The sequence below is a fragment of the Anoplopoma fimbria genome, chromosome 18 (genome assembly GCF_027596085.1).
Source record: "Anoplopoma fimbria isolate UVic2021 breed Golden Eagle Sablefish chromosome 18, Afim_UVic_2022, whole genome shotgun sequence".
Taxonomy (NCBI): domain Eukaryota; kingdom Metazoa; phylum Chordata; class Actinopteri; order Perciformes; family Anoplopomatidae; genus Anoplopoma; species Anoplopoma fimbria.
The window spans coordinates 6,930,807-6,953,464 of NC_072466.1; the positions used below are offsets into that span (position 1 = coordinate 6,930,807).

The following is a 22,658-nucleotide window of genomic DNA, read 5'->3' on the forward strand; positions in this document are numbered from 1 at the left end:
TACGTCTCGCACCTTCACTGGTTTGGTTCCCTTTCGCGGCGAAACACTACCTGTGCAGCATCGTACAGCAGACAGACAGAGTTGGAGATTAACTGGTAAACGTACAGAGCATTTTTCAACTAAAAGGTCAAAAAGTCCCCTCAGGAGTTGGTGGAGACCAAAACAGAGCTAAAAGGAGAGTAAATATTGACTTTGCGAACATGTTTGTTATAAAAACTTGCCAAGCTGACAATATGTCAATGCTGTGTTTACAGCTTGTTGTGCTGCCCCCTTGTGACCAAAAAAATGGTTATTCGTTAACAATTAGTACAGGTTAATAGGAATAAAAAAGGTGGTTTTGAAACATCTTGAGTGGGTAGCTGGGAAATCAACACTACAGCAGCTTCTGCCTCTGTGTTTCATTAAGGTGAGGATTGTGTGAAAGTGAAAAAACTGTGTGAAGAATCCTGATAGTGAAAGCTTCTATATGTGGCTGACCAGAGGGAGGAAGATAAAGGAAAGGCACAGAACAGGAACACAAAGGACATATAGAAATTGAGAAACAGAAAAAACAAGGCAATCCCCAACAAGCCAAAACTAATGACAGCAACAAAGTTGGTGATAAGCTTGAGGTGGAGTATAGAGACAAAGGAGTTTGTGGTGAAAGCGAAAGAGCGTGCTCAGCAATATGGATCCATAGCCCTGGGTTAGTGAAGACAGAGAGAGAACTCTTCATCAGCACCTTGAGTGGTGCCGATATCGCTGAGTCATCATCGCCTGGATATACACAGCTGCAGGATGAAGAAAAAAAAGAAGAAGAAGAAGCCCCTAACATCATCACCTCCATTATCACTCATCGGCCTCATCGCTACGACTGCACCAGATAAAAATCCGTCATGTTTATCATTCAAAGAGAAAGCCAACATATTCACTTTTAATTCACTTTCTGAATGAATCAAACTGTTGGTGCGGTTCCTCCCTTTAACTATTCTTCCCAAAGCCTAGTGGGAGATGCCTTGGGCTGTTGGGCAACTTTCCCAGCGCCGGTCTCACACCTGCCCCTGGCAAAAACAAAATAACTATGCAAAAACTCTCTTTTGCTCTTGTGGGCTCCCTCTCCTTCCTTGTTTCCTCTTTCCCTCTTTCAGATTTTTAATTAAACAGAAGTAGAGGGCTGAGAAAACCTGCTTCTAATTACACAGCCACTGCCTCTCTCTTCCTCTCTCTCTCTCTCTCTGTCTCTCTCTCGTTCTGTCTCTGACTCTGTCTCTCTCTCTCACCCTCTTTCTCCCTCTCTCCCTCTACCTCTCTTTCTGTGTGCTTGTTTCTCCTCTCCCTTCACTCCTCTCTCTGCCTTCCCTCCTCTCTGAGCGGGTCTGGAGCTCTGCCAACAGCCTGTGGAATCACTTACCAGCTACCACGACGGGGGAGAGAACACACACATGTCGACGTGCACACACACACACACATACACACACAAATGCAAGAAATCAAATGCGCACAGACACTTTGGCACAAATGTGTGCATGCATGGATACAGACGAACCCGTTGGCAAGTCAAAAAATGTGCAAAATGTAGACTTGCAAACACACACGCAGGTCACATTGAAGACATCCTGACACGCTCATGCTTACCCGTTTAGCGCCTTTTGCTTTCCTACTGTTTCTGTTTCTGTGTGTGTGTGTGTGTGTGTGTGTGTGTGTGTGTGTGTGTGTGTGTGTGTGTGTGTGTGTGTGTGTGTGTGTGTGTGTGTGTGTGTGGGCGCGAGGGTGATCAGCTCCCTAATGAGAGAGAACAGTAATCATATTTCACACTGACACAAACACAATCACAACATCTGTATCTGCTGTGGCCCGCCCTCTCATTCTTCTCCCCCCTTTTCCTCCAGTGCACAGAAGCTTCCCTCCCCCTCACCTCCCCCCTTGCATCCTTCACCTCAATCCCCTGCTGCCCCTTCCATCGTGTTCTATCACTTCCTTCTCTATCATCTCTGTCCACTTTCTTTTTGCCATTTCTGGAGCGATAAAGCAGACATCGAAGATAGAAAAGCTCCAGACTGACACCCCTCTCACCCTACTCTTCTTTGCTTCACCTCTCCATCTGTCTCCCTTCATCACACTGTGTAACCTCTTTTCTCCTCTTTTTCTCCCTCCTTTCCTTCTTAATACAGCACACTCTTATTTAAGCTTGTTCTTTCAGGGGGAGGGTGGCGGTGGCGGCGGTGTAATTCCACAACGGTTTGTCCAATCCATCACACAGACAATGTACACACACGGTTGCTATACATCACCTGCAGGCGAGAGTGTGTGTGTGTGTGTGTGTGTGTGCGTTTTCTAGATGTGGTGTGTTTGAGTATAAGAGTGAACCTGTAGGAAACACAGGGGGCAAAGAAAGGAAACGATGGCAGAGATAGCAGAGAGTGTAATATAAAAGGCAAGGAGTCACATCCACAGAGGAAACACACAGAATAATGGAGGGAGTGATAAAAACAGGAGTGGTAGCTTGATGATAGGAGGTGTAGAGGGAGCAGATAGAGACATGCAGCTTTAGCTAAAGTAGCCGGACAGCAGGAGTGGGCGGGACACAGAAGCCCCCTCTGCCGCAATCAAGCCTCTGTCACCATCTGGACGCCATTTTAAAACCATCAGTTCTGGCTCTCCATGTAAACAAGGGCGCGACCCCAAACATGCTCCCCTCACTAAATGGGCTCTCTCTGGCAGCTGCAGACCCCAAAATGGCTGACCTTGTGGGGTGCGAACTGGAGCCAGAATGGCTGACTGACTGTATTACAGGGGAGGTCTTCTGTTCTTCATTACTGCAGCACTTCTGACTGTGTACAAAAGATGTTCGGTTGTCATTTATCCAAAAATGTGTTAGTAGCAGTGAGTTCAGCGCTCCAACACTTTGAGGATGGATGAGCAAGGAACAGCGGTTCCTGGTTAAATTAAATTGAACATTTGTTCACATCTGGAGACAGATGAAGAAACGTTTGATGGAATATCAGGACAACTGAATACATTTTTATTTTTAAATGCAGAACCATTGAAACATGTTTTAAAAGGGGTATCTAATCTCAAATTTTGATGTCGTCTGAATCCAAATGGTCCAAATCTTTCCATTCACCCATCAATAAAATTTATGGCTTAAATTTACAATTATATTGTTAATCTGCAAAAAAAATTCTTGATTTGTTGATTCTTATAATTGAAAAAAACCCACAATGAAACATGCCCACCAAAAACAACAATTTCTCAAAGCCTAAATTCCCGTCTTCCATGGATGTCTGTTTTTTTCAGACCAACAGTTCTAAATCGAAAGATACGTAATATGCAATCATGGAAAACTCGGGAAAATATTCATATTTGTGAAGCCAGAACCAATTGGTTTCTGGCATGTTTGATTGAAAATTTAAAATTTTTATCAATTAATTTGAATAGTTTTAGTTCCAATAACAGTTAAATAGGGAGTTTCTTAAGAAACACACAGTATCACTAAGCCAGCAAAAATGTGATTCTTGCTATTATAGGGAAACAAAACAGGTCCTCCTCTTTCTCTAAAAAAAGTGTTAGCAATTGTTGCCTTTCACTAACAGGTTCATTTTAATTGTCATGTAGATTAACAGAAACAAATAAACAAACACGGATCAGGAATGGCAGATTATTGAGAATTATGATGTGCTTACATGGGTGTGGGACAGCGATAGAGAGATAGAGTCTATGACAGTGAGAAACAGAGGGAGCGTGTCAGAGGGATGTGTGTATTCCTATGGGAGATTGTGTGTGCGTGTTTGTGTGTGTGTGGGTGTGTGAACATGTGTGTTTGAGAGCAACACAAAGAGAAACAGTTGAAGATCTGATGCAAAGTTCAGACGCATGCACACATGGCGTGCACGCACACACACACACACAACAGACACATATCGCAGGCAGAAGTGTGGTAATGACATGGAAATGATATGGTAATGATATGGTAATCTGGCAACATTATTCTGCCCACCAGAGACTAGGAGGGAGAAGAACCTGCCACAAACTGCACACACACACACACACACACACACACACACACACACACACACACACACACACACACACACACGCACACACACACACACACACACACACACACACACACACACACACACACACAAACACAAACGTGCAGGGATAAGATGAAATCTATAGACCGACATGGCTGAAGAGGGTAAGACCAATGTGGGGGAAGGGGTGTGCTGTTGTCAAAATGTTGATGGTGAGAGGAAGTGTCTTTAGTTGAGTACACACACCATTTAAGCAGTAAATTGTTAATTGTAAGGCAAACTGCACCACTTTTCAAAACTTTAAAATGAAAATTAGTGCTGCTCTTTGAGGAAAAGAAAATCTAAATATTAAAAGTGATGAAAGAAATTGTTAATTTTGAAATTTCCGAGATTGGGAGCATTTCGATTAACTCTCAACGGCTCTCAACATGTCGACCGGCGACTCATAGCTAACAGTGCTAACAGCGCTAACAGTGCAAACTATGATGAAAGTGCTCACAGCCAGCCCGGCTATGAAAGCAAAGCAAGGATAAGCTCTGATAACTGTATTCTCTCAGGTAGACATTACTCCACGGCATATCTTTACATAGCAAATAGTTGTTTGCTGCTTTATTAATGTTTACAATGTTAAATACAGCTCCCGTGATTAGGCTTTTGATGACAACTGAGCAAACTTCATCCGCTGATCCCCAAGACAAGAAAACTAGTAGGTGGACATTTACTTTAAAAAACATAAATTGTCAAGCTATTTTTCCAAGGTCAAGAATAAACCTGTGAGCTCAAATATAGAATATTATTATTATTAATATATATATAGTCTATAGTATCAAATAGAGAAGTTGACCATAAAGTAGTGGACTATTAATAGACCTTTTATTACACAGGCTGCAACTTTTTACATTGAATACAACACTGCCACCCTCTGGATAAACATCGACACTGTAACCTGGATGGTGGTTAAGAGGAAGTGTGGCTTAGGAATTTAGATCCTGTGAGTTTATCAATATATTTGTTTATAAGCTGTCTATTAAAAAACATAACATTATACCACTATGCACTTCATAAATAAAAGATCACGTTAACGTAATAATTTATTGTTCTGGTGACTTGTATGTTTTTTGTGACGATACTGTACTTTATGAAATATTGTCAAAAGATTATAGTTTTGTTGTGCTCAAATCTCCTGAATTCAAATAGTTCATTTTAAAATAACCATTTCCAAAAATCTAACAAAAAGTATAGATGATTTAAGTCATCTGTTGAGATAGAGGAGAGAAGTTAGTGAAAAAATAAAAAATACAGAAAAATAAAAAAGAGAGTAAACAAGCATGAAAGTTAATTCTTGATATTGGAAACTACCGTTGTCTATAATGCCTACACACAAGTTTTTACCTGATCTTTCAACTACATCTTGCTGTCTTCCATAGTATAGGGTGGTGGCTCAGTTGTTATTATATCAGACTACTCTAACTGTTTACTGAGATTAATGAGCAAACATTTAACGATTAACAGAACAAGATGGTCTGGAAAGACAACTGTTGTCTTTGTTTTCATATGACAAAACAAAGCTGCTTCCAAAGATTAAACTTCTGCTAAAAAAAGGTTTTTAACACCAACATCACCATCCCTTCCCTTCATATCTGTCTCTCTCTGGTTGTCAGTGTTTCCCTTGCTGCTCCCCTTTAAGTGGCGGTGATTGACAGGTGGGCTATATCCATGCAATATCACCCAGCGCACGTTCCTATTCCCTCCTGGAGCCTTCATCCACCGGTCAAATTAACCTTCCGTGCCAACGGGAGGGGGCCCTGCGTGGGCCAATCAGCAGGTGATTAGGCCGGGGGTGGGAGGGGTGAGGGGTCACCGCGATGGGGCCATCGCAAGCCTGATTGGTTTCAATCAGCAGCCAGCCGCAAGGACAGCTGGGAGCTGAGCCGCGGTGAGCGCTAATCAACGCGTCCCACAGTGAGGCATGAACAGTCACTACACACACACACACACACACACACACACACACACACACACACAGATTGATGTTGGTGTATACACACTGACAACACGGACATCACTGTTTGCTCACATTCACACAGAGACGAGAAACACACACAAATACACACAGCAAGACATGGGAAGTAAAAATGAACAGTCAAGACACCACAACAGATAAATAGAAAATCCCATAATGGAAAACCAGAGAAGAGAGAGAAAGAAAAGCAGAGACACATACTCAGAGCAACTCCAGAATCTCACAGTAAATTGAATGACTAATTGCATTGGATTCGTTAATTTGACCACTGGCACATCTGCTAGGGGCCTGTGACATTGGTTAGCAATGCTCTGTCCTACAAACCACAACAACACCTCTTCTATGATGTCTTAAATGTGGAACAATTCGGATTCTCCCCGCTGTGTCTGATGTTATGATAATTCTTGTTCATATCTCAGCAAAGCAAAGCATTGACAAATCCCTGATCAGATGCGATGGGAGAAGGCACAAAGAGCATATTATAGCTCCTGCTCAGCGGGTTGAAAGTGGAGAAGACAGACTGATCTGCTGTGGTTTCTATTAATGGCAGTGAGTGTTGCTAACTTCCTTGAGTGGGATCACTCAGATGAATGTCTGCAGAGCTACAGGAGGAGTGGCTGTGTACACTGTATTAACATTAAAGCAATTAAATAGCAATGATTTATGTTTGACCTTTTATGGTATGTCTTACACAACGTGCCACGTACTTTCCTTTTCTTCTCTTTTTGGCCTACAAGGAACACAAAACTCAACCGCAGAAAAATTGCTTCTTTCTTCATTAATCAGAATTAAGGAAGAGAAACATGAGTAGCACCATGAGTCACCAACTGTTTCATTTTTACAAAAGATGCAAAACAAGCACTTTTCTTTTGAACACTAAATACTAGTAACAGATCATCAGTTGAAACAGTTTCGGTCACCTTTCCCGCCAAGATTACAAGAGAAAATACCAATTTCACAGAGTCTGCGATGTATAAATCATTCAATTGTTCATGAGGCTTGAAGATTTGTTTTGACTTCAAGATTTTTTTTCTTCAAGACTAGTTATAACTAAGGTTTGTGGGAAATAATCTGACCGTAATAATTCTCCAAAACACATCACCAGTGAGTATGATTTACTTTTAGAGTTAGATGAAAAGATGGATGCGACTCTCACATTTGTACGGTAATTTAAAGCTACAGCACAAAGTCTGTTAGCGTAGCTTAGCATAAAGACTAGAAACAGGGGGAAACAGCTAGCCTCATCGGTGAGGTGTCACTTGGGGATGTGGTTGTGTAAGGTAAAATGTTTTTGCCCTAAAAAAACTCACAGAAATCTGCCTTCAGAGGGTATTCTATTTAAAAAAAATAAAAATTGCAACTATAAATTACTTAAATATGATCCCAAATTAAGACACTTTAAAAAAAATAAAGCATACAGGAACTTAGTGGAATCACCTTTTTTTCTTATTTACTTCATGTTACTATATTTGTTTTATTAATTTCAAGCTCGACTACTTACAAACTTGAGTTGAATAAATGTTCTGCTAAGATTTCACTCAATATTTACAAATTCAAAAGATGTTTGAATACATTTACGAACATTTATGATGGGAACTTGCGGTGTTTCTTAAATATATGTTAATATACAATTTATTTTCGTAATAATAAAAACAATGCTCATCATAATGAGGGTTATTACCACCTCACATGTTGTTTATGTAACTCAGCTACAAAAGTGGCACCAACTGCAATGACCATAAGTATTATTTGTGTACATAATAAAACATATAATTAGCTTCTAAAATAAAGTGTCTTCGAGTATCTGTAAAAGTTTTCATAAATAACAAAATAATAATATTAAAAATAGCAGTAAGTGTTATTATTATTATTATTATTATTATTATTATTATTATTATTATTATTATTATTATAAGAAGTAGTAAGTAATAAAGAATGATACATTGTCATAGATTTAGGGTAATATTAATCCACACTGACAGGGACTATCCTGCTGCATAATGGAGGTTACTTTAAAGTAGGCCTACTTAATTTTATAATCATAATCAAGTACAGTACCAGCAAAAGTCATGGTTTTTGCTTTATTTTTTTATTTTTTTCTACATTGTAGATTAATATTGAAGACAGTGGAAACTCCTAAGGAACTATTGGTTAAGGGTAAACAAACATACAGGGGAAAGAGAGGAGGTCCTAATGCTCAACAAGCAGTAATATCGTTTTATTATTATTATTCTTCAAAGTTTGGACACACTTTCTCATTCAATGGTTTTTGCTTTATTTTTATTTTTTTCTACATTGTAGATTAATATTGAAGACAGTGGAAACTCCTACAACTACTTGGTGTAAGGGTAAGAAGTATACAGGGGAAAGAGAGGGAGGTCCTACTGTGTCTCTCTCTCTCTCTCTCTCTCTCTCTCTCTCTCTGTAGAGGCTCGATGATCTGCAGCGTCTGCGCATACGCGGAACATAAAGGGGAAGGAAGCAGAGATCATCACATTTCTAGTATTTACAGTAGAAAGAAGTTTCCCTCTCGCAGGAATATAAAAAAAAAAAAAACCAAAAAAAAAAAAACAAGCTTACAGGTAGGACAGACTACATGACACAAACCCACCCGGACACATAGTACATGAAGTTAAATAAGCGGATGTTGACATATCCTGTTTGCAGAACCTTTGCTTACCTCATTAGCATTGGCGCAAGTTATATCGTGTATGACTTAACACACCTTTTAAAGGATGCGTGTTTGTTTCACCTTGAGCTGGGTGGATTTATTAAGGGTCACAGGGTGTGTTCAGTTACATTTTTCAGAATAAGAAAAACAGCTGTTGAGACAAAACATTGGTTTCACTTTGTAGAAAGGGAAGAACAAATGGCCCCTTTCAAACTAAGAGGATATATGAGGTATCTGTTCTGTGTTCTTTGTTTCGCATCAGTTTTTTACAGAAACAATGTCAGCGGTCACATTGTATTATTATTATTATTAACCTAGCCCGCGTGACTCTTTAAGAGCGTGCTTGATCTACTTCATGGAGCAGCTTTTTCTTAATAACTTGTGACGAGTTGGATTTGATATGGACTCCAGTCCTGGAACTACACAGTCACACAGAGCATGACCAAATGTCCTAACTCCGAGTACAAACACAGAAGAATGAAGAAAACACAGCAGTAATTCTGATGATACACGTGTCCTTCAGAATAGACACACGTTGTCTTAAACTTAACAAACAGTGGTGTAGTGAAGAAATAATAAATGCACTCAATTGCTGTACTTAACTAGATTTTTCAGTGTTTCTTTTTATGTTTGTGTGCTGCTCTATTACATTACATTACATTACGTTACAGTCATTTAGCAGACGCTTTTATCCAAAGCGACTTACAATGAGTGTATTCAACATAGGTATTCAAGAGAACTACTAGTCACCAGAAGTCATAAGTGCATCTCCTTTCTTAAACAAGCATCTTAAAGCATAAGCCAGAGCAAAAGTATAGTGCAGAGGCAAATTACTACGAAAACAATAATTGCAACAGACTAATACGAATATAATAAGTGCTACAAACTACTACGAATAGGATAAGTGCAGTAAACAAATACGAATGCAATAAGTGCTACGAGGAAGGCTCAAGGTAGTGCTTCTTGATTACAATTCAGATGTAAATATAGTACGTATTCCATCTCTAAATGTACTAACTGCTTTGAAGAATTAGATTCAACATACAAAACAGGTGGTTAGTTTGTAAAATATAATGTATTGTTATATAAAAAACTACCCAACAACATGTAAAGTAATACAGCTTCAGCTGCACCAGCTACAAAAAGCTGCTCACAAATAAAATAAAAATTTAAAAAAGCATACAGGAACTTAGTGGAATCACCTTTTTTTCTTATTTACTTCATGTTACTATATTTGTTTTATTAATTTCAAGCTCGACTACTTACAAACTTGAGTTGAATAAATGTTCTGCTAAGATTTCACTCAATATTTACAAATTCAAAAGATGTTTGAATACATTTACGAACATTTATGATGGGAATTTGCGGTGTTTCTTAAATATATGTTAATATACAATTTATTTTCGTAATAATAAAAACAATGCTCATCATAATGAGGGTTATTACCACCTCTAAATTGACTAACTACTTTGAAGAATTAGATTCAACATACAAAACAGGTGGTTAGTTTGTAAAATATAATGCAACGTTATATAAAAAACTACCCAACAACATGTAAAGTAATACAGCTTCAGCTGCACCAGCTACAAAAAGCTGCTCACAGTATATTCATCTGTAAAAAAATAATCCAAGGATATTAAATATTATTAAAAAAAAACAGAAGAGCCCTCCTGCTGTATAATCAGGTGGGATATATATCATGTCAGAGCTTAGTTAAGCTTAAGACGACAGGACTCCTTTTTTGTATTTCTGCATAGTAATTTTGCTAAACTGAAACTACCTCCGCCTCTGGTATCAAGAGCTGCTAGGCTTTCAGTGCAATCAAGAAAACATCTGATATTTACCGTTCCTCCTAGCTGGTCTGAAGTATACTAATTACTGACATCATCTGATTTAATCTTTAGGTGTTGGAATGAAAACATCTTTAAAAAAGAAGCTACAAGCTGCTTAGTTGTTGGGATGAAGCTGCAGCCTCTTGGTGCTCCTGTGGCACATTATTGCTCAGACTTGACAGGCTAAGGAGTCTACTGTGTACAGCTAACATGATTAGTTAATATTTTCTTTTATATCATTGTAAAGTCAAAATCTTCAGGGATTGAAGACGTCACCATGGGCTCTGGGAATCTGTGACAGGCACTTCACTATTTTCTGACATTTTAGAGACTTAACATTAATCAGGGGGAAAAATATGTATTAATTGAGGACACAAATGTGTAGCTGCAGCCCTTCTTTGCTGTGCTGTTAAGTTCTGTTAAGTGTTCCAGGTTGTAATTCTAACCCTACAACCCATGATCAACAGTGTGCTAATCAGTGATTTTCATGTTTCTAGTCATTTGTCAAGCCAAAATGTAAAATATTAGCTGGTTCCAGTCTCTTACTTATAAGGATTGCTTATTTTCTTTATATTAAATCATATTTTATAGTTTTGTACTGATGTTGTAATGATCGGACTAAACAAGCAATTTGAAGACGCTCTTAGAAACCGTGACCTACATTTTTCAGTATTTTCACACAATTAATCAATAAAAAAATAACGAAAGGAATTTTTACTTGCAGTGCTAATATTTTCCTTATCACTGTGGGAGCAGCTTTGGCTCCGGGAAGTTGTTTCTCAATATATACTTCTATCAATCTCTGCAGACAAACTGCGGGTTCCGCTTCGGTGATGTCTAACCCGTGGTTGGACCAGTGGCCCCTACTGGCCACGAATGGTACCACGCCCTTCGCAGACAACAGTACCTGCTTCAGCACCAAACAGAGCACCGTACTCAAGGGAGTCGGCTTTGGAGGAGTGCCAGTTGTGCTATTGCTCGATTTCTGTGTCTTTTGGGTATGTCTCAAAATTAACGTTGTGTGTGTCTGCCTTACTACTGATTGTAAGTCGCTTTGGATAAAAGCGTCTGCTAAATGACTGTAATGTAATGTAATGTAATGGGATGTGGTCAGGAGAGAGAAGACTCCAAATCGTTATGTGTTGTCCATTTAGGAAAGAGACAATTTATATTATGCAATATTAAGAAATACATAACTATTTTTTTTTGTTTTTTCTTTACCAACCACTGCTTTAATTGTGTCAAGGCATATTATTTTGTTTTTATTATGGTATGAAGTGAAAGCTGATTGGTTCTTCTCCTGATGCCATCTACAGGTGCTGCTGATTGTCTTCTCTATTATCAGGAGGAAGTTCTGGGACTATGGGCGTCTGGCATTAGTTGCAGACAACGACGGGTCAGTTCATGATCTCACACATGTCAAAAATCGTCATAGTGCACATTTCAGATGTGAAATACTGATGAGAATAGTGAGATGAATCTTTTTTTTTTGTCAAATTGATTTATTCCTTGACTGTGCTCTTTGTGTATCAGGTTCACTACGTCAACGCGCCGTCGCTATGAACGCATGTTATCCAGCGCGGATGATATTGAGTTTGAATTGGTATGTCAAAGGAAATCTTTGTCATCAGTTTTCATATATTTTTAAGATATCAAAGCACTTTTGTATTTCTTTAAAAACAGTTTTAAATGATAAAGACCATACCAAATATTCTTTATCACTAAAATCCTCATTTTATGTTGATAATAATCAAAATATCTCTCTTTCTGTTTAGGGTTTCTGCTCTTGGCTGCCTTACGTCATCAACATGGAGTAAGTGAATTATGCTGGTCATTGTTTCTTTACTAGAGCCTCAACCAGAACTATTTTTTCATGCTGTGTATACCAGCTCCCTTCTTATCAGTGTGTGTGTGTGTGTGTGTGTGTTTCAGTGAGGATAAGATGAAAGCCAGATGTGGCATGGATGCTGTTCACTACCTGTCATTCCAGCGTCATCTGATCGCCCTGCTGATGGTCATAACCGTCACCTCCATCGCCATCATACTGCCCGTCAACTTGTCCGGAGACCTGCTGGGTGCGTCTTGAACGGTTCTCTAACTGTTGGTTCAAATTTTAAGTTAGCTTACATATTTTGAAAGCTTTTTTTATCTACAGAATGGATCAGGTGTGAATTATTTTTTTGAGGGTTCTAAATGTGAATCAAGCAATCAAGAGCTGCACTGTCCACTTCATAATCAGTGACTCGTCCCTCAGCCTTAACCGTCCCAGGTTAAGGCTGCTTGTATTCTGATCTTTTTCTGTTCATGTTCTTCTCTGTTCTTATTAACATTTGTACTTACAGTATGTTTGTTTTCTTCTCTCTTCCAGGTAATGATCCACAGAATTTTGGAAGGACAACTGTTGGGAATCTTAAAAAGGGGTAACTACCATAACAAAAACAATTTGGATATATAGACAAAAGTTTGTGGTGCAAAAACAGTTTATGGGTTTGTCATGACCAAATGCTTCTTGGTTTCTGTCTGTTTTTTGCCTCTAGAAACAACCTTCTATGGCTGCATACAGTGTTTGCAGTTCTGTACCTGATCCTGACAGTTGTTCTGCTTCGACGTCACACATCACAAATGAAAGGCATGCGTAGGGAGACGGTGAGTCACGGACTACTAGACTACAAGATATTTGGTCCAAATGTCTCTCACAAACCTAAACATTTCAGCTGTGGCCACATTACTTGTTTTCCTCTCTCCCTCTGTGAGGAGATAAGCGTGTAATGAAAGTCAGATTAGTGTTTAATTATATTAAGTAGAAGCTGAGCGTCCATCAGCTGTGCTGGTAACTGACTGATCTGCCATTCTGTCTTTCTGTTTGTAGACCAGAAACACATTGTTTGTGTGTTCAATCCCTAAAGCGGCAACAGACGAAGCTTTAAAGGCTCATTTCACGTGAGTAGAATTGAAATGAATAAAGTTCAATTTCCCTCTTGACGCAGTGTCCTTTCATGTTACCATAAATAGTAGCCACCTGCTCCATTCCACAATGTCAGCACTGTTTTTGTACAGAGAGGCGTACCCTACCTGTCAAGTGTGTGCTGTGACTCTGGGCTATGACGTGGCCAAGCTCATGCACCTTGATAAGGAAAGGTAAGACATCAGCACGATAAACAACAAAATACAGATTTTCCATTTTAACTGTGTGTTTAATTTCTGTGTGCAGTAACAAACCCACAGAGAGAATTTCCACCTCACTCAGCAGCTCTACTGAGCTTTTTAGCATCTTATAGCTCATTATTTTAGTTTTAGTTTTTTTTTTTAGGTCACAAATGACCTACTCATCGATAGTTTAATGGTTTTAGAAACGCATGTCTGCAGAGGAAATAGTTGCAAGCATGAGAATGTGAAGCATATTCAAAGCATGGATATATGTGTTTAAAATGTTGAGGCATATTTACTGCTTTATATTTACCAAGTTAATCCAACTTGTATGTGTTTGTTTGTCTGTTCATCATGTTCACTCAAGGATGCGAGCAGGAAAAAACCTGCGCTACTACGAGCGTGCCCTGGAGAAAACAGGGAAACGGGACTTGTTTAACCCACGTTTGTGTGGTCAACTCTGTTGCTGCGCCAAATCTCAGAAGGTGAGATAGACCAAATGCTTTTATGTAACAATTTAGGATAAGAAAAGTTTAAGCAAATACAGCAGTTTGGTTTGTTATGACTCTTGTGATGATGAAATGAAAACGGTAGGTCAGTTGTGTTTTTTCACAGTGGCAGTAAACTATTTTACACCAAGATTTAAATAAAGGTGGTTTCAAGTAAAGCATTTGATCTGTGTTTGTGTTTCTTCAGGTTGATGCCATAGAGTACTACAGTAATAAAGAAAAAGACCTGCTGGAAGAGGTGAGGAAACAGACCGAACTGGTGCCACAGCGCCCCCTGGGGATGGCCTTCGTCACCCTGAAGACTGAGGCTATGGCCAAGTAGTGAGTATCAATTTAAAGGTGCCTTTTTCTGTCCGTATTTGAGTCTTTATTTTAATGTACAGGCGAGTGAGATCATTTGTAATACCCCATATAACACATGACACACGATAATACAATCCTGTCCAGCAGCAACGCAACCAGTTCTACTTTTTTTCCCCCCGGCCAAGGCTGTTTTCAGGTTGTCCGTCCGGTTCTTTGGAAAATCAAAGTCTTTGCCTTGAGCAAAAATCTTTTAAAGTAAACACTTTTTTGTACATAACTCAATATGCTAATTATGACAATTTCACACAAGTTTCTACCGGGTTTAACGATAAAGTGATGACATTGTGGACAGACGTGGATGTTAACTGCAACTTGACTGGTTGGAGGAGGCATGCAACCACGAGGAATTAATTCTAGATGTGAAATAGTTTTAGTTGATCCAACTCCACAGAAATTCATTTTTTCTCTTTATTGCTACAGTCTTCACTTTTCAAATTGTGTTTGTCAGTGACAGTAACATGGTTGTCACAACAAGAGATGATTGGCTGGCAGATATCATGTGCCAAGGTTTTCTGTAATGAGTAGTCTCTCGTTTTTTTATTGTCACTTTTTACTGCAAGCAGGGCTTTTTTGGCAGCTGCCATTGATGAAAGCTGGTTAATGTGTATCACTAACAGCTGTCATTTACTCACCTCAGCATTTTGAAAGACTTCAATGCACTCGAGTGTGGTGGCGCAAGCTGCTGTTGCGGGAGAGTTCCCCAACCTTCATCCGAGAGTGGAACTCTGAAAGTGAACAAGTGGAGCGTCAGCTTTGCACCCCATCCAAAAAATGTGTATTGGTAAGGTCTGACCCGCCACCCCCTTCACAAAGTATGTGCTCCATGCAGATCAGATGATTTGGTATTTATAGCACTGGTGGGCACCAGTGCTATAAATACCAAATCATCAGGCTGAGCATTAATTCAATATTATCCTTAACTGACTTTTAGTAAAACCATATTGGGTTATTGTTTTATTTATTTATTATAATTAATTATAATTAATTATAAATTATATTATCTATTCTGATGGCCAAATGCATGATTCCAATTCAATAATTTAACTAAATTATTTTTTGAAGTTCGAGTTTTCAGTCTGATGTAATTCCTAAAAGTGGAAAACAATTCATTGCCAGTTGGATTTTTTCACTTGTGATCTTGCAATATGGTGATATTGGTTGCGCTGATTTCAACAATTAGTGATATCAATCCTTGGGATATCCCCAAAATACCCATATATATGTAAACATTTTGATTTATTTCCCTGAGGAAGATGTATAGCAGTCAGTGTAGTGTTTACCCCACACTAGTTTTCTATACTTTGCCACTTTGTGTCTGACTGTTGTGTTTCTTATCTTCCCTCCTACAGGGAGAACCTGTCAGTGAAAGGTTTTCGCTGGTTCGTGCGCTACCTGATGCTCAACATTTTCCTCGTCTTCCTGCTCACCTTCCTCACGACTCCCACCATCATTATCAGCACCATGGACAAGTTCAACGTGACGATGCCAATCCGCTATCTCAATGTGAGACTTTCACATGCAGACAACTACTTGTCACAATTATGCTTTCAAATCCGTCAAATCTACAGTTTTTTTTAATTTTATGTTTGTCACCCTAGAGCCCTATCATCAGTCAGTTCTTCCCCACTCTCCTGCTGTGGTCCTTCTCTGCGTTGCTGCCAACCATAGTTTACTATTCTACGATTGGAGAGGCACACTGGAGCAGGTATTGCACACATGCACATATTGGTAGCACAGTGATTGATTTCTGTTAGTAGAGGAAATGTTGTGATCTAGTGCCATCTGTGTCTCAGGTCCAGTGAGCAGCTGAGCATGTTGCGTAAACTCTACTTCTTCTTGCTCTTCATGGTGCTGATCCTCCCCTCGCTAGGACTCACCAGGTAATATGCGTTACCATCATTATCAATTAGCAGCAGTTGATTGTTATTTTTGCAGTAATACTTAATAATAGTTCATACTTAATATTAATATTAATACTTAAATAGGGAAACTTTAAAAAATGGGTACAAGATGTGATTCATGTCGGTACAGTCACTTTTGTATTTGGGATTTTACTGTATTTTAAAATACCAAATTAAAAAAAGTTAATGTCAGTTGGCTGACCGAGGTTTCTCCATGGATAACGGATACATTTTGGTAAAATTTATTTCAGGAAGAACCTTGCCTTACTTTTTGTTTTTGTTTTGTTTTTTCCCCCATAAGTCTTGCTGTGTTTTTCCGCTGGCTGTTTGATAAAGAGTTTCTCTCAGATGGGAAACTGAGGTTTGAGTAAGTATTTCCTTTTTTGTGTGTCTTAGTTTTTAAAATTCAAATAAATAAAAATACTAATAAATTTGAACTTTGGAATTTTATACCTATTGTTCTCACATTATAAAGTACATTATAAAGAGAAAAACAAAGTCTGTTTTAATCTCAACTCACATCATACAGGTATGATGCAAGTTACTATTTAGTTATTCATTATAGTAAGTTATTATTTTGGTGGTTGTTATTTCAGTTGTTATATCAGATTTCCTAAAGTTTGTTGAAACTGACATGATCAGAAAAATATGCGAGAAGCATAAGGAAATCTTTTCGCATGTAGCAGTGTGGACTGATTTCTTAAAATTGTTTTTTTCATTGAAGTCTTTGACTTTATAGTCATCCTTTCTTTTATCTTTTTGTTTTCCCTTACACCAGGTGTGTGTTTTTACCTGACCAAGGCGCGTTTTTCGTCAACTATGTGATCACAGCGGCGCTGGTGGGCTCCGGGATGGAGTTGCTGCGGTTGCCAGGGTTACTGCTTTACACCATTCGTATGGCGTTTGCTCGCTCTGCTGCTGAAAGGAAATATGTTAAACAGGTCTGTAAAGGCAATGAATGGAGTTTATTTAACTGTATATTAATGTCTGTAACAGAGCACCGAGGCCTACTTTTGTGTATTGAGTCCTGCTTATTTATACATTTAATTTTGTAAAGTTTTTGTGGAAATACATGTTTCGGAATGGATAAATTGTAAAAATATGTAGTTTTTTTTTTTTCTTTATGTCTTGGTACTGTTCTATTCGTAGTAAAGTTACCACAAGGTGCCGTTAAAAATGCAAAATCTTCTTCCCAATGACCGCCTTGTTAAGTCTTTCCACTGTTTCAAAATTTGTGGCCAAAATAAACCTTAATTTATCGAGTTAGATTTGAAAATATTCAACAAAGAATGATCCATGTATTTTCTGACTTTAACTTTAAACTGTGCATTCTTTGCCTGGAAAATCCGGTTAATCAAACTTTACAGAAAAATTCGAAGACAGTATTTTCTTTGTTTGCTTTACTCTCAGTAACAACATTTTTTGACTTCTATTTACAGAACCAGGCCTATGCATTTGAATATGGAGCCATGTATGGCTGGTCCCTATGTGTGTTCACTGTCATTTTGGCTTACAGCATCATATGTCCTATTATTGTGCCTTTTGGTGAGTAGTTATGAGGCTGTACACAAGCATGCACTCAAACACAATCAATCCAACCCCTTTGCAATATGCAACTTCTTCATTGATTGTTTGTTTTTTCCTTGGAAGGATATTTTTATTGCTTCTTATATTTTTGTTTTTACATTTATTGTATTATATTTTAGATATCTTTTTATATTTACTAATTATTTATTTTCTTTAATTCGAGAAGAAGCATTTCACATCATTGTACTATAACTAGGGTGACAATAAATATATTAAATCATTAATCACAGTCCATCAAATACACAGTGTATCATCAGTAGATCTATCTGACTTGTGTGTGTCTGACTCTTATCAGGTCTCCTGTACATGATGCTGAAGCACCTGGTGGACAAACACAACCTGTACTTTGCCTACCTGCCTGCTCACATAGACCGCCAGGTCCACTTGGGAGCTGTCAATCAAGCCCTGGCTGCGCCCATCATCTGCCTTATATGGCTTTACTTCTTTTCTGTCCTCAGAGCAGGTAGGAAACCAGCGTGTGCTCAACCTGGAGAAAGTTAGCATCAGTAAAGTGAGCAGAGATTCACTAGGAGGACCCTTCAAATTAAAGATTTTTGGCCTCAAGACATAATGTGTTACTATATAATTACATACAGGTGTTCGCATGCAGCTACATATAAATTCAAACCCCATGCTACTGTTTAAACTATTTGTGTGTGTGCTGTTTCAGGTTTCTGGACTGCCACGTCTCTCTTCACACTGGTAGTCCTGGTTATCACTGTCTTCATCTGCATCAGCTACACCTGCTTTGGCCATTTCAAGTACCTCAGTCCACACAACTACGCGGTGAGCTTTTGGTTTTCCTTGTGCATATGCTGTCACTTCTTAGTGATCCCTCACACTGAGCCTTCATATTGTTTGTGTTCTTTTGCAGGTGAAAGAGGAGGATGAGGATATAGTAGAGGGAGTGGAAGAAAACACCACGGTACTGTACTCTTCCATAACAAAGTCCACAGCGTGAATGAAAAGATCAGATGTATTTAGGGCAGGCCTGACGTTAAGTTAACTCACCTGAACTTTGATGTATATTCTATAACCCTATTTATCACCTCTCTGGTTGTGTATTCATTAACGAAGTAAAGCACCAGAGCTTTAGAGGTCAATGTTTCATCTCTGGTTTCTGAACAGTATGCTAAAGACCTGATTGTACATAATGAGCTGTTCTGGCAAGATCATATCTAACACCTAGTTTGTTTTATACCTTTTTGGGATTATTTAATTTCCCTTCAACATCCTTTTAAGATAAGATAAAATAAGATAATCCTTTATTAGTCCCGCAGCGGGGACATTTGCAGGATTACAGCAGCATAGAGGATAGTGCAAACAAGAGACAGTAAAAAACAAGATCAAAACAAGTATTATAAATAAGCAAATAAGTAATAACACAGAAAATAATATTAAATAAGTTAAAAATCCACAATAACTAAAATATTATATGCACACTGGATTGCACTTTTGTATCAAAATCATACTTTGGCCATTACATGCAGTATTGCATAATACACAGGGGTTATATCAGGGAGGAAAAAAGAATACACAAAACTGAACTTTGAAAAACATTCTTAAGAGCCCTTTTGTTTGTTTTAAGTACTCATCTCTTTTGCATCGTGTAATTACAGGTCTACCTTCCCAGAGTGCTTAATCCCAAATCACCTGCCAGCACACAACAGGGTTCAGAACCTCAGCAGTTTTACGGCTCTACAGAGGGCAGCCCGGCCCACGGATCCAGCCCATTGACGGAGAGCATGTCAGATGGCTGACGCGGCGTTTTATTCAACACTGAGTCAAAGCTTTGGAGTCGGGATGCCCACGACTCCTGACTGTAAATCTGCTTCATTCACAAAGGGGCTTATGCAAGAACCATTTGTACGAACGGGTTCGTTCTTAAGTGGCTTGTAAGAACTATATGTGATTACAAATTTACTCGTATTTTTAATTTTCTCTCAGGTAAGAACACAACTTAAAAGCGTCTTTGGGATCGTGCAATTAGTCTGCCGTTAACCACACCTAAATATTTCACTAATAGTACTCTAAAGCAAATATGAGCTTGAAAACCCTACATAAATTACACTTCATCATTTTATAGGCATTATCCTGTTTGACTCTGCAATTTGAATTATAGGCTAATATGAGTCTAGCCTAACGATATCACTAATAACTTAGACTGGCTCTCGATGCTATTGTATAATACTACATTATCAATATGAGGCAGGACGCGTAGCCTTATTGTATTATTGGACCATAATTATGCAAATTGACAATTCTCATGAATGGACGCTCATTTACGGACAGGTGGTGATCACCAGGTTTACGCTGGTCATTGACACAGTTATCTGAAGTAAGGAAACTGACGTGGCTCACTCGTACGAGCCCAAAGCACAAGAACAACTAAAAGAAAGTTAACACAAGAGGTCAAATGATTTTAGCATTTAAGTCAAAGTTTGAAATCACCTTGACCACACTGCTCAAGACAGACACAGCCTGTCCCATTGAGAGAAAATCGGCAGATGGTACAAGAAAGGAACATGCAGTGGATACTAAAGACCTGAATTGTGCCGCAGAACGCTAGTCCAACTTTCTTACCTTCTGCTTTTGGATAGATATGAGTAGAAAGTACCAGTGGGGGACAGTGTGTTGAATTTGAAGTGCTTCTTACAGGAAAGAGTAAATGTAAACAGAAATGTATTTGATATTCGGGCTATTATTTGCACTTGATCAGCATAGCACACACATCTATTTTAAACATATCCGTCATAAAGCAAAGCTTTAATTATTTTCTGTATGATATTTCCCTCGTGCCATTTCAAACAAGTCATAATGTTGGATTCCAACACTGGAGTTCATTATTTGCACATGCTGAAGCTTATTATGCAAGTACTACAAGAACAATCAAGAACAGCAACACTGATGCCAAAGAGGTGGACATGCAGAGCTTTCTGTTTGTTACCTGTTATTTAGTTCAAGCTTAGATTTCTTCACAGTGCCTTTTTGTGATGCTTTTTTAAGGACAAGGGAAGAACGTATTGCCTTTTGTTTATAATGCACTTTCTGTATCAAGAGAGGACTGTTTTGTGTCGACTAACAAGAGAACATTTATATCAGTATTGTTGGAGTTTTGCAGCCAGAACTTTTTTGTTTAGTCTACAAGTGACAATGGTGAGAGCTAGTATTTTCACATTATTGTTAAGATAAGCCAATCACGCTGTTTGATAAGGTCAACGTTTATTTGTATTTAATGTACTCTGAAGTTGTGTTTTTGCAACTATTTTAAATGTGCATAATAACAAGGTACTTCATTTTAAAGGTTAACTTTTAACTGTACAGTGTTTGATAATATCTTCAAAATTGAATATGTTAAGATGCTTGTAGATGCTGTAGATGGTGATCATTCATGCAGTTTTCAAATACAAAAAGGAACAACTTTACAGTTATGAGCGTCTCTTTCCATTTGGGGGCACTGTTGAGCTGCAGTGGGGGTAGTATAACCACAGAAGTGGATAAAAAGGACAAATGCACAGTGTTGCATTGAGGATTTTTAACTTATTCTGACATTGGTATGAGCCAGTTTACTGGGGGACAATTCCAGTAGCTCCGCCTCCTCACCTGATCTTTCACTATTGTCTCCCTTTTCTTTTTGCTTTCTCTTTTTCTCTGCCCTTTTCCCCTTTCTCACCACGGTAACTGACTCAGCTTATAAGAACCTCTATTGTCATTTGAGGACTTTTAGCATTCTGTAGCGATTAGTGTAGTTGTTAAATATGGGTAATGAAGTGCTAAGCTAACATATATAGGTTATTAGCTGTGGTTTAGAGCAGGATTGGACTATTGGACGTGGATCAGTGTACCCTGATGGAGCCTCACAGTAGTTCTTGAAAGTAACAATAAAAACCAATAACAGTAGCTACTGAAGCGCTCCTTTATAGCTTAACAGCAAGTATCTGAAACACTTTTATCTTGGGTTTTATTATTCTACATACTTAAAGGTTACATTGTACAAAGATATTTAATGGGCACACACAAAGTTTAAATATTGTTTATAAAGATACTTTAAAAAAAAGTTATTTTAACTTTTTTATAGTGATAAAAATGTTGTAAGATCTGAGTGAACCAAGGTTATTGACTGTATTTTACCCCTAATGTCGGACAAAGATTAAGTATTACAAAACAATCTCACTTAATAACACTTTCTCAAGTATTTCATGATGGTGTGTGTGTGTGTGTGTGTGTGTGTGTGATTAAGCAATAAAAAAAATACAGTTCTCAGTGCTAAATGATCTCCAGTATGCCAACAGTAATAATAAAACACACAATATAGCCCGTTTTTTTTAATGAAAATCTAATAATCACGCAATCGTGCACTGCATGACCCCCCGTACAAAGAAACTTGGAGACAGATTTGAACAGACATACCTCAACAAAATCACATGAGAAAGCTGTGCAGGGTCAGGATGCGGGGGCACTAATAACTTGCAGATATCCTCATGTGGCTCCAAGGATGAGCTGGGAAAGAGATGAGCGTTTGATTTTTAGATACCTGATATATTGTCTATGGGTTGTGCGTATGAAATGTGTGTTTAATGCACTTGCTGTTACAGAAGACCGTCTCCTG

The 22,658-nt window shown here is 38.4% G+C and overlaps 1 protein-coding gene across 1 annotated transcript; it reads left to right on the forward strand.

Annotated features, from left to right (window-relative positions):
- Positions 1-8,515: 8,515 nt before the first annotated feature.
- Positions 8,516-21,680, forward strand: tmem63a (transmembrane protein 63A). The gene is made up of 23 exons (XM_054618200.1): positions 8,516-8,621; positions 11,351-11,540; positions 11,859-11,938; positions 12,076-12,145; positions 12,318-12,355; positions 12,475-12,617; positions 12,911-12,962; positions 13,080-13,188; positions 13,412-13,482; positions 13,600-13,680; positions 14,057-14,174; positions 14,386-14,519; positions 15,199-15,342; positions 15,911-16,064; positions 16,160-16,266; positions 16,355-16,441; positions 16,764-16,829; positions 17,241-17,403; positions 17,902-18,007; positions 18,345-18,512; positions 18,720-18,835; positions 18,924-18,974; positions 19,669-21,680. The coding sequence occupies exons 2-23, from the start codon at positions 11,376-11,378 to the stop codon at positions 19,807-19,809; spliced, it is 2,364 nt and encodes a 787-aa protein (XP_054474175.1). The 5' UTR covers positions 8,516-8,621; positions 11,351-11,375; the 3' UTR covers positions 19,810-21,680.
- The last annotated feature ends 978 nt before the right edge of the window (positions 21,681-22,658 follow it).